The 17,535-nt window shown below is 58.5% G+C and overlaps 1 protein-coding gene across 1 annotated transcript; it reads right to left on the bottom strand.

Moving 5' to 3' along the window:
* Positions 1-398: 398 nt before the first annotated feature.
* SLC45A3 (solute carrier family 45 member 3) lies at positions 399-16,987 on the bottom strand. Its single transcript, XM_004578709.2, has 5 exons — positions 16,899-16,987; positions 5,881-6,276; positions 4,156-4,941; positions 3,492-3,757; positions 399-2,180 (listed from the first exon to the last, which is right to left on the bottom strand). The coding sequence occupies exons 2-5, from the start codon at positions 6,050-6,052 to the stop codon at positions 1,731-1,733; spliced, it is 1,674 nt and encodes a 557-aa protein (XP_004578766.2). The 5' UTR covers positions 6,053-6,276; positions 16,899-16,987; the 3' UTR covers positions 399-1,730.
* Between the last annotated feature and the right edge of the window lie 548 nt (positions 16,988-17,535).

A 17,535-nucleotide genomic window follows, 5' to 3' on the forward strand; every position in this document is an offset into this window, starting at 1 on the left:
TTTTCTTGCCTCCCAGACCTGCAATGAATTCCCAGCTCCCAGCTAGGGGAAGACTGACTTGACTTGGGCCTGGCGTGAAAGGCTAAGGAATGGCAGGGCCCAAAGTGTCCAAATCCTAAGTACCTGGCATGTGCGTTCGCTGTTCTCTTACTGTGGTTGATCGTGGGTACTTGGTCCATCTTCCTTGGAGGCACTGTCAACCTTTGGAGAAGGAAAATGCCTTCACTGCATATCTTTCCTAAAAGCTCCAACCTAGAGTAGCACAGACCCACCCAACTGCCAAGCAACACAAAGAATGCCAGTCAATGGCGCCACCTGCTGGTGGAAGCCAGGAATGTATGAGCAAAAGCGCAGGGTATCCATAAGCCGAGTTAAAGATGAGAGGGACACGACACCAATGAAACATATAAGGCTTTAATTTCATCACCATAAACATTATACTCTGATTGCTCACAAACAGTATAAAATATTTACTCCGCTAAATAAATAAGACAAACATTATTGCAAACGGCACTTAAACCCCCGAGAGATAAGACCTCCTCAGCCAAGGCAGGAATGCTCCTGAGTGTGGGTGGGGTTCCCTAAGCACAGCCACTCCCTGGCGACTGGTGGATGGCAGAGGCTTGAGGAAACGCACTTTGTGCTTCTGGTCCTGCCCCAGCTCTGGAGAGAGGCCTTGGGGCCAGCGGGGAGGGCTGGAGAGAGGAACAGGGATGGCAGGCAGTGTCCTCAGGAGCCCAGGCTTGGAGGGAACAGAGTGGAGTAGAGGTTGCCAGGCCAGCACAAGGAGGGTTAGGGATGCTGCTGGTACCTGGAGCCCAACCCCCACCTTCCCTGAGCCCCCTTGTGCTTGGCTGTTAACATTTGGGATATCAGTTGGGGTCAGTAGAACTTCTGAGGTTTGGGGATCTGGTAATTTTAGGATCCAGACCAGTGACCCCAGGAGAACGGGATCCTGGTAGTGCTTTGCCCCATGGTCAGCCAGGTCAGGGCATCCAGCAGTTGGGGCATCTATCTCATCCCCCCAACGCCTAGACGTGTACCTGGCAAAGCTGGGCATGGATTCCTTTCCACTTTGTTAAATAAATAAATTAAATATTTAAAGGCCTACATCCCATTGATGGTAGCCCAGGGATCATCAAGCCATGTCCTGATAAAATGGGGGGTCGGGGAACAAAGGGACACCACACCCTCTAGGGCAGTCTCCAATTGCTTCCCCCCACTCCCACCCCAGCACTTTCACATTGCCAAGTCCTGCAGTCCTGCCACTCCCAGACAATTGGGTGGCGGAAGTGGAAGGGAACTACCGGATGGGGTGAGGGAGTTAGGGATGGGAGCCCAGGTGGCCAGGCCAGGTCTGGGCCTCACATCCCTTCTCCAGGTATGTCTCAGGACACATGCTGTTCACCCTGAGCCTGGGTAATCCATCTTCAGATCCTGCCTTCCAGTGCATAAGCTAATCCAACGCTCCAGGCTCCGCCCTTCTCTGCAAAAATCCAAACTGTGAAACTCATTCTGGAAGCCACTTGCCCAGCCAGCCCTCCATGGAGGCTGCAGAGAAAGCACTGACCTGGAGGCTGGGAGATCGACCTGTGTGGCTACGCACCTCATCGCCACTGGGTGGCAGCAGAGAGCAGCAGCGCAAAAAAAAACGTGCGACTGGCCAGCCCCAACAGGCAGCCCCCTGGAGCTGGGACTCTGGCCCTCCAACACCATGCCCAGGAGGGCTCCTACACAGAGTACTTGGCCAAGTCGCTTTTGTCAAACACCACCTGTGTGGCAAAGTAAATGGCGACCAAGCCCAGGCCTGCGGCTGACACCATGTAGGCGGTGACAGAGTGGCTGAGCTGCACAATGGAACCCATGAGCAGGGATGGGGCCACCTGCGACAGCAGGAAGGCACTGTCCAGGATGGCAAGGTCCAAGCAGATGCCCCGGCCCGGCACACCTTTGGCCTCAGCCGGTTCCACCGCCACCCGCACGGACATATCACAGGTGGAGGCCCCACAAAGCGAGGGTGTGGAGGCCCCACAGAGCGAAGGTGTGGAGGCCAGCGGGCTGCTACCACCTGCAGCCCCTGCATGTCCATTGGGAAATGCAGCACCAGACTTAGGGCCTGGCAGGAAGCTGGTGGTCAGGCTGTCCTCGGCAGGGTCGCCTCGGTATCTGGGCAGGAACACCTGAGGGAAAGGAGAAAGGAGACACAGGGACACATGTGAGACCAGGACCCAAGAGTCCTCACTAGGACAGACCCTGCAGCCTTAGAGAAGGAACCCCAAGGACCAAGGAGAAGACATGAAGGAAGGTGACATGAGAGGACTGTAGCCAGGAGGGGCCTTTACCCACACAGGTTTGCAGCCACAGCCACAGCTGCCAAGCCGAGCCACCACTCTTAAGACACCTGGCCAGGGCTGCGGGCTGGGGCATGGGCAGAGAAGAGGAGGGAAGGGGCCCAGCTTCTCTCCACCACTCGCCCTGGAGACCACCACTGTGCGTTCGCCCCGCCCTAGCTCTATTCCTATGGCCTGCAGTATCCTGCTTAAGGACCAGGCTACGGCTTGTCCCACACTGTCCCCGTGCCTGGCAGCGTCCAGCACAGTGAGCCCTGGAGCTGGCTGCATCACTGGGTGGGCAGTGCAGGAAGAGCAGGATGGCTGAGCCTGCAGAGACCCTTGGGGGACAGGTGTGTCCCTCGGTCCTGAGCCCCAGCCCGGTCTCAGGCACAGGTGTATGCTCTGGCAGGGCACCAGCTCCCAACCCCCAAGCAAGGCTGCCTCAGGGACCAGGTTCCCCCAAATTCAAACCTTCGACCGTTCTCTCTTCACTGTTACCCCTACAGCCACAAAGCAGCCTCCCAGTCATGAATTTATCTGCTGCCCCACTTGAGTCCCACAAGGGGTACCAGACTCCATGAGGGCTGCACCTGCTCAGGGTCAGGGGTGGGGGCACACAGGAGCCCAAAGCTGGAGCAGGGAACAAGGGTGACTACATTGCTCCATCAGGTCTCCTGCAGCAGGGGTTGCATTCAGGGACCGATTCATGTGGGGCCAAGCAGGAAGATGGTCCCCAAGTTAAACACTGTACCCCACCAAGCAGAGTCAGGGGCACCAGGCTCAGATCTCAGCCACGGGGACAGGGGTGGAGGAAGAGACAGGAGGGAGGCTGGCAAAGAAGAGACAATGAGACAGAAAAGGGAGACAAGCCAAGGGGAGGGGGCAGGAAGGAGCAGGGCTCTTAGGGAACAAAGCCGGGCAGGTGAGGGCCACTGCCTGGCCCCAAAGGACACAGGTGTGGTTAAGGCTGGGCACTGCCTCCCCCAACCTGCTGAGCCATCCCCCCAGCAGGATTCACCCATTAGTGGGTGGAGCTGGGTGAATCCTGCTGGGGGGGTGGCTCAGCAGGTTGGGGGAGGCAACCTTCCTTCCTGGTAGGGCAGTCCAGCCAGAGTCATCAGCAGACCCCAGGCTCCCCCTGCCAGCCAGCGAGAGTACCTGCTTCTCCCGGTGGTAGAGGGAGGCCAGAGTGTAGGGCAGAATCTGCAGGGCCGAGAAGGTGAAGCCAGTGAGGGCAGCAGAGGCTGTCACCACAGCCACGTTGCGAGACAGGCACATGGTGCTGGCAGCCACAGGGAAGGCCACCACGCTGGCCAGGTAGACAGTCCTTGTGCCAAATCGCTGCACCAGCCGGTCCATGACAAGGGAGAAGAGCAGGGATATGGCGCACTGCAGGAACAGCCCAAGGCTGCCCATCCTCACACCTGCGTGGGGAGGTGGGGACACTGGGAGTTAGGGGCTGCTCACACCTGCTGCAGAGCAGACCCGCCCCTCCCGCCACACCCAGGGCAGTGTGGGCAGAGGCACTGGCTGGGACAGCAGATGGTCCAAGGGATTACCAGGAGCCTCAACCTTGGGGAGAAGAGAGTGTCAGGGAGCATGAAACAGTTCCAGCAGGCCTGAAGGGAGCTCCCTCCAGGCAGCAGTGGGGCTTGCAGCCACCCAGCCTTTCCAGCCATCAATGTGGGGCAAGGTTTTGGACAAAATTCAGAGCAGTGCACCTCCACAGTCGAGGGACACAGCCCCTGCCAGGCACACCCCCCCCACCAGCCCAGCACGGCCTCCCCCAACCCCCAGTCTCAGCTCCTGCCTAGGGCCTTACCTTCATCATAGTGTCTCCGGGCCTCGGTACCTGGCTCAGCCCTGGGCACACCCTGGTACAGTCCCTCACCCACAAAGTCCGTGTAGAAGAGTGTGAAGGTCATGAGCGCCATCCAGCTGCACAGCTCAGCCACGAACAGGCGACGCAGGGTGCGAGGCATGTGGCAGCAGAGCCGGTGCAACCAGGGGAAGAGCGAGCCCAGGTTGCGGAAGGCCAGGCGGGCATGGCATGGGCAGCAGCGGGGCGGCCCAGAGGGCACTGGTAGCCCTTCCACGGGCTCCGCCGGGCCCAACGCTGCCTCCTCTACCACCAGCAGTGTGGCCGCCATGCAGGCAAGGAAGATGAACGTGAGCAGGCCAAAGAGGCACTCCTCCTGGGTGCCCAGGTAGGGGGCCAGGGCACTGGTGTCCCAGTCAACAACAGGCAGGAGGTAGCCCAGGCAGCCACCAAGGCTGATCATGAAGGCGTAGACAGAGAAGGCCTGGCGGCAGTGGTCTGGGTCCCGGAAGAGGTCGGAGAGCAGGGCCTCTAGCGGGGTGAAGCACACCTGGCCACAGAAGTCCAGCAGCCCCACGCCGAGGATCAGCAGCGCCAGCTCCAGCGCCCTGGTATTGGGACACAGCAGCCCCGCCAGCCAGCCAGCCCTTGGGATGAGGAAGAGGCTCAACAGGACGCCCAGGGACAGGGCCCAGATGAAGGGCCTCCGGCGGCCGTAGCGCCCGCGCCAGTGGTCACTGGCTGAGCCCAGCAGAGGGACAGAGATCACGCCCAGCACGGGGCCGATGCCTGCAGGGAAGGACAAGGCCATGAGACTGTGGCAGGCCAGCAGAGGGACAAGGGGTTGGAGAAGCTGGGTACCCAGGCGGGATGGATGTCGCGCTCTTGCCTGCTCACTATGACACTTGCAACACACATGCTGAACAACTGATTCACAGAGCAGGGATGGTGGGAAGCAGGGTGGGACTCCGGGCCCCCTCCTTGTTAGGGGGAGGATGGGCAGGGTCACACAATGGTGATCATTCATCCTCCATTGCTTTCACAGAACTCGTCTGTGGGGTGAGGAGCTGACCTCCATGCTGGAGGTAGGAGTGAGTCCTGGCTGGGAAGCCACATGGGGTCAGTCCTAGCCCTGCAAGTCAGAGCTATACCCCCTCTACAAAGGCATGCCTCACTGCTCCTAAGCATGCATCAGCCTCCAAGTGCTGCCGCATTCCATGCAACAGCAGACGTGTAGCATGATGGTTCTGGCATGAACATGCATCCCACACTGGAGCAAGGTGGGCTCAACTCCCGACTCCAGCTTCCTGCTAATGCAGGCTCTAGGAGGCTCTGGGAGGCAGCAATGATGGCCCAAGGAGCTGCATCCCTTCATCCCAGGAGGGAGACTGAATGCAGTTCCCAGCTGCTGAGCTGAGCCTCACCCAGCCCTGGATGTTGTGAACATTTGGGGAGTAAACCAGCAGAGGGAAGCCAGTTCCCTTATTTCCCTCCACAAGATTTTTGGCAACTTAAAAAAAAAAAGCAGATTGTTTAACAGGGGAGACATGTGGATAGAGAAGGCTACGGGCAAGTCCAGGGGAGGGGGACCTTCCTCCCACGGTCACCCTTATGTCCAGCAAAGTCTACTGAGCAGGTACTGGAGCCACAGGCCGCCCCTTCCCCGCAGCCCTCTACCCTACTTCCCAGGCATCTGCAGCAGCAGGGGCGGAGGATGTAGTGACTCACCTAAAGTCATGGTCATGAACCTCTCCTCTACCCCCACTTCCAGCAGCAGGGGTGGCACGGAGGTGATGCCCGCAGCCAGGCACACCTCCAGGCCAAAGGTCAGCAGGTTGACCAGCAGGAGCTGGGCTTTGCGATGCCTCAGCAGGCGGCTCAGCCACAGCCTCTGCACCATGGTGGGACTCCGGCCGTTCACACACTCCAGAACCGCCGCTCAGCCCTGCTGCATAAACTGAGGCCTCTCCTCCTCGCTGCCTCCAACGGACTTGGATTCAGCTGGGCGTCCATTTCTGCCAGCCCTGGGGGCGGGGAGGGGTGCAGGTCTGGGGTCTCAGCCCATCCTCAACGCATGCAGCCACGGGCGGTGCCTCAGTGGAGATACATCTCAGCCAGCAGCTCCTGCAAGGATGAGGACCATCAGAAGTCTCCAGGATTGCCTCCCAATCGCCTGAATCCTGTTCACTCTCAGGCCTGCAGTGTGGCCCTGCCCCACTCCCTTGGCCAGTCAGGAAATGCATGTTACCATGAGCCTGAGGCTGATATAATTAATAAGGTAAATATGATTTTTAAATCTCCGTCTGCTCCAGAGCCAAACAGATGTCGGTCTGTCTGTTTTGGAACATCTCTGCAAACTGTTCTTGCCCACTAATGTGGAAGGAAAAAAAAAACACATCAACTCAATTTCCAGCTGCCCAAGCCCAACTCCCAAAGTGCCCCTTGAGACCCTGGCTATGCTCGCTCCAATGGCTTTTCCCTCATTCCTCAAACTGGGGCTGCTGGGCTCCCCTTTGTCAGGTACCCACTCCACCACCTGGGTCACCCACTGGGTCACCCCCAGGACAAGGGTAAAGGGGAAGGAAGGAGAAGCTGTGGTTTATTGGGTTGTGTTTAACCTGTTGGAGAAACCACTAATGAACAATCCCCTGGCTAAACCTGCAGATCTCTTCCTTGAGTTTCTTCCCAAGTTCAATGGGCAGAGGGCAGAACACGGTCCCCAGCTGTAGGAAGAATGGGGCTGTCCCCAGGTCCCTGAGCCCTACTTTGCAGGGGCATGAAACCACAGCACCTGGCAGCACCTGTGCTGACGCCAACGACCCCTGAGCTGGCAGGAAGCCCTGTCACTTCCTGGGCAGCCCTGCCCTCTCCCCAAGTGGCTTGGTTCTCAGCCAAGAACTTCCTGTAGCCCTTCCTGCTAGCCCAGCCTCCCACGCGCCCCTGCCACACAGGTGGCCTGTAGGTCTCGCTTCCTGCCGACAAGGGCATCCACTGCCATGTCTGCTGAGAAGTGACACCGAAAGCAGGAGAGCTACAGCAGGTTAGACAGGGATGAGTACAGCAGCCATCCCCGAATGGGCAGAGGACAGAGCCCTCCACCACACATGCCCGGCTCCAGCAGCCACCCTTCCCTCCCTCAGTACACAGCCTGGCTCTAGCAGCCTTGCTAGAGCTCTCCCACCTTCCCTCTGCCAATTTCGGGCATCACACAATAAAAGGCCCTTCAGCCCCTCTTATCTCTTCAAGTAACACTCAGCCTCCACAAAGCCGCTGGAGGTGCTCTGAGCAGTGCTGCTGAGAAATCAGCTACCATCAATACTGGATAAGATCTGTCCACCCTGTAACTGCCTCCTGGGCCAGCAGTTGGTGCACCAGGAAGGAAGGGACGCGAGATAAGGCAGCCAGCAGCCTCCTCCCCAGAGTCCTGCTGGCCGGGAAAAGGGGCACGGGACTCCTGGGGTGGGGAGAATGGCCTGAGCAGGAATGTAAAATACAAACCACAGAGCCCTGGAAGGAAGGAGGCGATGCCAGCAGCAGTCTTAACTGGGGGCTGTTACGGATTTAGCTTGAGCCCTTGGCCTCACAGTGTCCCGCCCAGAAGCAAAGTGGGAGAGGGAGGGCACCTCACAGAGGCCAAGGCCAGGGGCAGGGATCTGGCCAGGCTCAGGTTCAGAAGAGTCCGGCCCCTGCCCTAAGCTCACTCTGGGAGGGCCCTGGCTACTCACCTGCTCTGGGCTTCCAGGTCCTCCCTGAGCAAACAGAGCCAGAGTCAGCTGCAGCCTCGCCCACAACCTGGCCCCATTCTTACTCCCAGGATTTGGGACAAACTGTAGCTCTCTGGAACCATCCATCACCCCCACTGCCTTCTGCCCTGAGTCCCCTTAATGGACAGGACCCTTGTTGGCTCACAAAAGGGAAAAGACGAACAAGGTGGTGTGGAAATTAATTCCTCGAGCACCCGGGCTGCCTTCTTGTCTCAGTGCCCCCATAGGTTCCTCTACCTGGAGCCTGGGGGCTGGGCCAGCTGAAGAATTGGCTCCGAGAAAGGCGTTGGGTGGGCAGTCAGCCACTCCTAGCCCTCCATTCTCAGGTTGCAGAGCCTGTCTTTCCTCCCTTCCTCTGTGCTCTGCCCTGAAGCACTCTGCCCAGCCAGAAATGCATGGCCAATTCCAAGCCCATATAACACCTCCTCTTGAGCCCCCCAATCTGATCCCCAGTGCCTCAGTCTCCCCTGTTTCGTTCTTCGGGGTCCTCAGAGTGCAGGGCACCACCTCCTCCAAGGCTGGGAGAGGTCCACACCCTGCCTGGCTCCAGGGCTCAGCAAGGTGCAAGAGGTGGAAAAGGCTTAGGACTACTTTGTTTTCTCACAAAAGCTGCCCAGCAACCAGGCACTCACTGTCCTGCTCGTCTACCCCCGGGGTTGGGGGCATCTAATTCACCTCCACACCCTTCAGACTCCAAGGTGTTTGACAAATTCTCCCACCCTACCACTCCTGGGATAGTCTACCTGGCTGCCTGGAAAACAGAAGAACCACCTGAAGAGCCAGCCTGCAGGCTGTGCTCACCTGGAGAACTGGGGGCAGGAAGAAGAGGGAAACTGAAGCCGAGGGGCTGACTGCTCAGCTTGCTAGGAAGCCAGGTCCCCATCTGGTTCCAAATGCCCCCCTAGTCAGGAGACAGCAAGAAAGCAAGCTCTGGGCAGACATAAACCAAGTCCAAGTGGCCAAGTCCCAAGTCAAGTCAGTGGACTTGGCTTTCCTCTGCCCACGCCCTGGTACAGGGCGCCCATGTTCTTCCTGCACCCCAGTGTTTGGCACTGTGGGGCAGGCTACAGACTCCAGCACAACTTCAGTGCCCACCTCCACAAGGAAATCCCCTTCACTCACATATACACGGGAAATGTGTCCCTAATGCATGGAGGGATGCCAGCAGGTGCTAAGAATATAGGAGACATGAAAAATGAATCCTCTTCCCTCAATCCCACTGCCCCAACCCCAACATGCAAGAAAATCCCAAGGGCAGAAGGGAAGAGGTGGCAGCAGTAAGGGTGACCAAGGCTTAAAGGGAGCCCTGGCATGCCGGCCCTGGGGCACACTGAACCCTGAGCAGAGTGTGTGGGGAAAACCCCACCACAGAAACAAACTTGGCCTGAACTCTGTCCAAAATTCAAAAGACAGAGTGGTGGAGGCAGAGGAAAGACGGTCCGAGCCCACTTCCAGGCAGTGCCTAGAGGGAAAGGAGGCTCTGGGGGACGCATAAAGAGGCCTTTGAGGGCCTTCAAAGGGGCCCCAGCCACCCCTCCCGGCTGAGGTGCGGCTGGGGGCAGGGCCCCTCTGCTGACAGAGGCCTCCGCCTGGGGCCAGTGTCAGGCAGAAATACTAAGGCCTCTTTATGCAGGCCAGGGTCCCCACACCCTGGCCCAGCACATCAAAACAGCCGCAGCCCCAACCCTGACCCAGCGGATCGACTCAGGGCAACCCTGCCATCTCCTCTGCTCGTTCACAAAAGCCAGCTCCGTGGCTCCCGCACGCAGCCACCCGGCCTCCCACAGTGGGGATCAGTTGGTGGGGGCAGCCCCAAGAACACTGACTCAGCTGAGGGGCTGAGGGCAGGGGACAGGGTCACTCCAGGCCAACCTCCTAACACCCACCCCCTCCACAACACACTCTATGCGTCTGCCCTGTCCCAGGCTGGGTCCAACCCCAGCGCTTTACTCCACTCTGCGCATTTCCAGACCCTGCAGGGTTGGGGGGCAGGGAGGAAGGCCTCTCAAAGCTGGGTGGGCAGGGTGCATCAGCCCAGTATCCTATCTCTCCCCCTCCCCCATACACACATTCCAGGTCTCAGGGCCAGGTGAGCAATGTAATTCCAACAGTAGCCTAACCTCCCTCCCGGCAGCTGCACAGGAAGGCAGGGAGCTACAGCCCCTTGGTCAGAGATGCAGTACCTGTGGGAGTGGCTTGGGGGCTGGGGAGCATAGCACAGCCTAACACTACAAGAAGCTATGCAGGTGCCTTCCAGCCTATTCAGCCCTGATTCTGGACGCTGCCACAAGGGTCTCTGGCCCTGCAGAAATGTTCCACACAACCAGCGGAGGCCCACCACCTCGCAGGGCTCCCACGGGTACCTGAAGATGCCACTCAAAAGGAAGACCTCCAAGAAAGAGCCAGGGCCAGGCGACGGGAAGGGCACCCCCAGCCTGGACCTCCCCCGGGACCCAGGGGCCAAGGATTTAGCGCCCACCCTGCTGAGCTGCCTTTTCTTCCGCAGGACTGGGAGCCTTCTGCTTAGCAGCTTGTCAGAGAGAGTGAGGGGCTGCAGGCCGGAACACAAAGGGGGATTAGGGAGAGCCCTCTCGGCCTGCCGAGTAATCCATCAAACTCTCCCCCCCCACTGCCAACACCAGCCCCTTCCCACTCAATTCCCCCTCCAGCTGCTGTGGGGCCCCTGCCCCCTCTGGTTCCTGAGCCCAGTCACATTGGGGAGGGGGGCAGAATGTGCAGAGAATCCCAGGCTCCCCTGGGGGTGGGAGGAGACACCGGGGAAAAGAGCAACAGCCTCCCCTGTGGATGAAAACCCAACAGGTGGCAGTGGCTTGGAGGAAAGTTGCTTTTGTTGCCCTGAGAGCGACAGTCGAGCTTCGCAGAGAAAACAAATGTCCAAGGAGGAGGAGGAAGGAGGGAGGGATAGTGGCACAGTCCCATCTCCCATCTCCTCTGTGAGGCAGTGGCAGGAATCCTGAGGCTGGCCGGACCCTCACCTTGGCCCTGGCGACACTCAAGAGACACACGTTCTGACCTCCCACAGCCACTACCTACAGTCATACCAGGCCAGGACCTCCAGACTGGGACAAGCACTGTTCCACCTGCACCATACAACACAGGGGCCACAGTCTGGGCACTGGCGTCCTCATCCCTGGCACGGTTGGGGAGGGACGGGGTTGGAAGAAGGGCGGGTAGAGTTGGTCAGCTCTGGGAGTTGTCAGCACCTGTACTTGCTACCTGACTCTCAGAAGCTCGCTGGCTCACCTCCAGTGAGTTAACGGGGACATTCACCACTACACAACCTCCCAGCCACGTGACCCAGGTGGCACACCCACTGCACAGGCCAGCAAGTTTAGGTTAATCCCACAGCTTCATGGACCGGCAGCAGTGGCAGTGGGCCTGGGACAACAAGGCTGAGAGGCCCCTTGCCACCCTACCCCACCACCCCACCCCACACAGGTGGGAACACCCCTGCCCAGGAGCTCTGACTCCACCTTTCTCCCCCACTTCTACTCTCCTCTCACCCACACCTCCCCCACTCTGTACTCAGGCAGCCCCCAACGGGAGAGGAATGCTAGGAATGTAAACGCCTCCCCAGGTGCTGGTCCCGACAGGTGAGGAGAGGTCACCGCCACAGTCCCGCTGAGGTAGCTAGGAGACAAGCTGAACATCTCATAGCTGCAACAAACAGGCTGGTTTCCATCACCAGGAGAAACGGGTCATGGGCGAACCCCCTTGAACTGCCCCAGAGGTGCCTGGCCTGTGCCAGGTGCTCACTGCCTCTCCTCTGCAACATTTCCCCATTCTCAGTGCCCAAGGATGCAAAGTTGAGCTTCTCACAGAACTTAACATGCCCATGGTTGAGTAGGAAGGAAAAAAAAAAATCAAACCCTGGGAAAATTCTGGAAAGAGTACAGTCTTGCTTCAGCAACTCTTAGAAGCAGGGTAGCCTGGACAAGCCCTTTCTCCTCTTGGGGCTCAGCAGAGAGAGAGTTCACCTGCAGACCCATGCTTGGGTTGTGTGTGGCTGTGGAGTCAGGGGGCCGCATAGCCCCCCGTCCACCTCAGACAGGGTACTGCCCACCCAGACCCCACAGCCGGAACCTGGTAAAGGACTTTGCACAATATTTTGTAAGGGAACGTCCAAGGGAATCGGGTGGACAAGGTGTGTGTTCACATACACACGGTCACTAGGTACCAATACAGTGTCAAGGGTCAGTAGTCACCTGCTGGGGCAAAAGCAAACCCTTCTCAGTTGCCTCTTGGAGTTGGACTCTGCTCCTGGCAGAAATGAGTAACTAAATGCATTCTCCACTTGGGCAACAATGAACAATTTCTTTCAAGGTGGGGCAACCATACCAAGAAATCCCTGGGTCCAGGGTGGAGGAAGTAGGGTATGGAAATAGAGCATGGAGCTTAGTACAACCTCCAGACCACAGGGAGGTTCCCTTTCCCCTCCTCAGTCAAACCTAAACAGCTTCCTCCTAATGAACTTGACCCTTGCTAGTCAGCCAGGTCAGATCAGCGCTCCCTATCCAGGCATGGCCTATCCTGGTCTTCTCTAGCCTGGCTTCCTTTAGGTGAGATATTCAGGAAAGAGTCCAGGAGACAGGTTTCAGGTTGGCCCTGATGCCCTAGGGCACGTGCGCAGCCCCACCTGGAATCAGAGGGTATTGGACAACACCCAGCTCTTCAGAAGTATTCTCAAAAACAGTCTCCAAGCAGTAAGCAGACCCTTCTCATCAAAGGGTCCCCGTTCCCACCCCCGCCCCTAGAAGTAGGCACCAGGAGGTGCAAGCTGACCTCCCTCTGAAAAACATCAAGGGGCGCTGTTTCCCCACCCCTCAATCCACACAGCACCTTCCAAACTCCAGTTACTGCATAAGTCCACAGGGGCTTAGAGGCCATGCAGACACCATGCAAGGAGCTGGCACCAGTGCTAAAGCACACAGCCACAGAGCAGAGGGTGTAGGTGGAGGGGTCCAGGCTTTGTGGAGGAAGTGAGCACGTAGCTGTGCCCTGAGTGATAAGCAGGCACTCTACTGAGAAGAGCACAGGTGTCGGTAGAATCACCCAGGGCTGCCCCGGGATGGTGAGCTGGAGAATTCCAGGCCCAGAACCACAAAGTGGAGGCTCTCACCTGCGATCTGTCCAAGCCATCTGTGGGTCCTGGGTGAGTTGCCACACCTCCCTGGGCCGGGCACTTGACCTGTTTTCATTTCCAAAGAGCCTCCAACCTCCATCCCACATTCCACATCCTCCCTTTCCTTCACCTAAACCCCATGCAGCTCAAATCCCACACTGGCTCTGCAGAACCCAGGCTGCACCCTTTGTCCCCTCCACTGAGTCTTCACTATGCCCAGCAGGCATCCCTGTATGTCATACCTGGTCTTCAGGGCTTCTTCTCTGCAGTCCTTCAGTCCTTCCTGGAAATGGAGAGCGTGGGCCCTGCTTGGGCCCCAAGAAGGGTGATCCTGTATCCTCACTGCCATCCCAGAGGGGATGACTAGCATACTCAGGGATCCAGACGGGGCCACACTCCAGGTATTGGGCTCTCTCCAAGGACAGGAGCCACGAGTGGGAATCTAGATTGCCACGTCCCTAGGGAAGGGCCAGTCACGCCTAGCTTGGATACTATTTGCCAACTCAAAGTACACGTGAGATTAGAGAGGTCTGGGTCAGTGGCGGGGCTATTGGGGCAGTGGGGAGCGGGTACTACTTTTGTGGGATAGCTGTTCCTGGGACATCTTAACGTGGCTGAAAGTGGTGACTGAGTGACTTCTGGCTAGGGCCGGCCTCCAACCTCCTTCCTGCCCAGTCATCCCAGAACCTAAGAGCAACCTCCGAAGTTAACAAGGAAGGGGAGGGGTACCTGTTGAGCACCTGGTCAGTGTGGGCAGGTGGCTGAAGATCCCTGACCCTATTTTATCTTTACCATACCTTGAAGAAAAAGGCCAGCAAGGAGGCAGGCCCAACCCCTTAAGAGTCACTCACAGACTGGGCTCCCCAACCATAGACTTCTCTCTGTAGAGGAGGAAACCCAGGTCATGAGGAGAGAAAAGGATTAAACAGGAAGCTTTGGCCAGGAACCAGGACCATGCCGTGATGGCTCTGCCCCCGAGCAGGACACTTCATACACTGGACAAAGCCCAACACTCTGCAAGGGCCCCATTGCTGGGAGTCAAGTGGCATCAGCCTATGAGACACTGGGCCTGGCACCAACTGGTCCAGCCTCCACTCCAGCTGCCCAGCACACAGGGCCCATGACTGTTCCAAGGAAGCCAGGCTGGCAGATGCCAGAGGGCAGGGACAAGGCTGCTGAGGGCTGAGGAGGAAGGACGGGGCACAGCCAGGCTTGGGTTTCCCGAGCAGTCACAGACTGTCTACCTTGGATATGCCTACATCACCTGTCACAGGACCATCTCTCTGGAAGTGGGGCAAGGGTTTTAGACTGATGGAAAAACAAGTCATGGGGCACTGGCAGGGCAGAGGTGTGGACATTGAGTGTGATCATGAGCTAAACTGCAGAAGTGTCATTTGCGGCTTACACACACACACACACGGTTATAGGGTGTAACTCCCTCACTAAGAAACTCCAGATTCAAAGTGTAAACCACAATGATTGCCACCATTGTCACCAGTAACAGCAGCTGACATTTATCAAGCTCTGCTTACAAGCAGCTGCTATGCTTGGAGCTTTACCTACATCAGTTTATTCAATCCCCACAGTGCTGTCAGGTGAGTTCCCTGGTCTCACTGTGCAGAAAGGCTCAAGGAGAGAGGCTAAATCACTCGTGCAAGAGGAAATAAAAGTTCATTTAGCCAGACCCCAGTTCTTACCCATCCACAGGAACTCCCCAAAGTCCTGAAGACTTTGCTCCCAAAGAAATCAACATGCTTCTTTCTTCTTAAGAGCAGGGCCAAGAAGAGAGTCCCAGGTTGGGCACATCTGTCCACTGGTCACAGGTGTTGGATCATAGTTATGAAGAGTGAACTTTTATTGAGCACTTAGTATAGCTTGGACACAGTGGAGTGCTTTGTATACATCCTTTAACAAGACTTTTAGACACGATTTTATGTATACCGTTTATATTTGTTCTAGTTTAGGAACTAGCCACGCTTAGCAGTAGGTATTATCACCCCTACGTTACAACCAAGAATATTAAGGCTTAGAAGTAAGTAAGTAGACAAGCAGCCAATGTGTAAAGTCTACCCTTCTGACAGTCTGGATTCTTATCCACAATCTCATTATGAAACTCTGCAGGTCCACTTGACAGTTCTTAGCTGCACATCCAGTCTTTGGACCATCCTTGCCTATTCTCCCGAGAGTCCTGCTTCAACCAACAGCTCTGACTTAGGTAAGGGGAGAGCTGCAGAGAGGCCTCCCCCCAATCACAACCCCCATCCTCCTCCACCCATGGAAGGATCATGGTCCAGCTCCTTAGCCGCCTCCAGGGAGCCAGGGTGGGCAGGAGCGAGGGCTCCAACCCTGCGCGCACACAGGAACCCCTCCCAGCACACACCCAAGTGCGGCTGTGGCTGCACAGCTGCACATTTAGCTACAGCTGTGATGGCATCATCAGGCTCATCCTGCTGAGCGCAGTTCCATTTTCTGGACACTTTTAGAGTCATAACTCCAGCACAGGGCTGAGAGAGGAGATAAGGGAGGAACATGCAGATGGAACCAGCCAGCACATGAGCCTGTGACCTCAGAGTGTGGCCCATGGACTGCCTGGGAGGCGTGTTTTGTGGGCTTCCCCCAGCGTCCCACACAGCCCAGAACTTCAAGTCTTCTGCATCTCACCTCCACGCCAGCCTCTTCTCACACCTTGGGGCCCTGAAAGGTGATGCGCTAAGTACTTTGGGGAGTAAGAGCCAGCGCCCCAGGGCCTCAGCTCCACACCTGAGGCAAATTTTCAGGATAGGTCACCTGGCAACATCTGGCCAAGGCTTCAAGAGCAGCACAGGTGCTGGGGACCAGGTCTGGACTGAAGCTGAAGGACCAGTCTTCACCAGGTACCCATCAGGCCAAAGCTCATCCTGGTTTCCAATCTGCCCAGCCCCTTAGGGGAAAGGGAGGGGGGCAGAGCTGGGTCCCTCTCAGGAAGGACCCTGATAGGACAGGAGCCACCCATGACTCCGGTGCCCCAAGGGAGACAAGAGAAAGCTTAAGGATTCCAAGCCCTAAAACACCAAGTGCAAGGCCCAATTACAGCCACCTCACACCTGTGTGCTGCCGAGTCAACTCTTCATCCTCTCCCAGAGCCTTAGGGGGCTGCTTCCTCTCCTGCTCCGCAGGAGAAAGGGAACGCAGCAGGGAGCCCGGGAACACGCACCCCAGCTTCCACTTTGCCCTGGCACCTACATGCAAACGAACTCATCCGCTTTCCCGGCTTCTAGCCCCATCTTTCTAATTCTCCCCTACCCCGCCCCCCGCCCAGGAAGTGGCCCGAAGCCTGAGCACCCGCGGCGCCCAGGCTTTGGGCCCCTTTCCCGGCTCCCCCAAGTCCCGGACCGTGCGCGCCCGCCGCAGTGACTCATCCTGCCCCTTTCCGGTGAAGCCCAGACAAGGCAAGAAAATAAATGCAACTTTCCAAAGAAAACTCTGACGCGGGAGGCTGCACCGGGACGCGAGCGGCCCGCCAGGCGGCTGGCCGGCCCGGAGCTCTGGGGAGGGGCCGCTCCCCGCCCACCGCGCCCCGGCCTGGGATAGCCGAGTGGGGGGACCCGTGCGCCTTGAGCCCAGCCCGCCCTGCGCACAGAAAGCTCAGCTCCGAGGGCACCCGAGCGAACGCCGGCACTGCGCTCCGGGCCGCGGCGGAGCGAAGTCGCGCCCCCAAGGGGTCTCCTGCGGGATCCGCGCGGGGCCCGGTGCGCAGCACCCCGGACGGCCCCGGTCCCGCGGGACGCCAAACAGGCGTCACCACGAGGTTCTGCAAGCCCCGTTCCCCTCCTTCCCCGCGCCGGGGCCCTCGCCCCTACCTGGCCACGGCGTGCGGCTGTCACCCGGGGCCGGCACGCGCGAGCTCGTCCCCCTACTCGCCCCACGCGCGCCAGCCGGCGGCTTTTAAATCTCCAGGTTACCCGGCGGGGAGGGGGGAGAGAGCATGCGCGCTGGGCTGCGGGAGGAGGCGGGGCGAGGCCCGGCGGCGGCGGGGGTGCGGCGCGGGGGCTGGCGGGTGGGGCCCGGACCCGCGGAGAGCGAGCGGGAGGTCTCGCCGCGGTCTTTGTAGCCGCGGCCGCGACGCGCAGCCCCCGCGTGGCTCGCAGACGGCCCTGTCATTAGTCGGGCAGAGCGCCGCCACCTCTGCCGCTTGTCGCCCAGACCCTTGGGTGCGGTGCGGTGGGGTAGGGTAGGGTGGGGTAGGATGGAGGGAAAGCTACCCGTCTTCTAGGGGGCCCCCACTCCTCCCTCTCCTCGGGACTACGGGACCAGCACTGCCCGCACGTGTCCTTCTGGCCGGCCCCGGATTCCCCGCAGAGCTGCACCTACCTAGCCATCGGGGGACTGTCGCTTGAAGGGAGAGAGATGCCACGTTCTCCCCAGCTGCCCCTGCCACTGCTTGCCCATCCCCAGCCTCCTGGCGGTCCACCCAGTCCCTGTTTCTGCAGATAGAAG

This window comes from Ochotona princeps, chromosome 10 (assembly GCF_030435755.1).
Source record: "Ochotona princeps isolate mOchPri1 chromosome 10, mOchPri1.hap1, whole genome shotgun sequence".
Classification (NCBI taxonomy): domain Eukaryota; kingdom Metazoa; phylum Chordata; class Mammalia; order Lagomorpha; family Ochotonidae; genus Ochotona; species Ochotona princeps.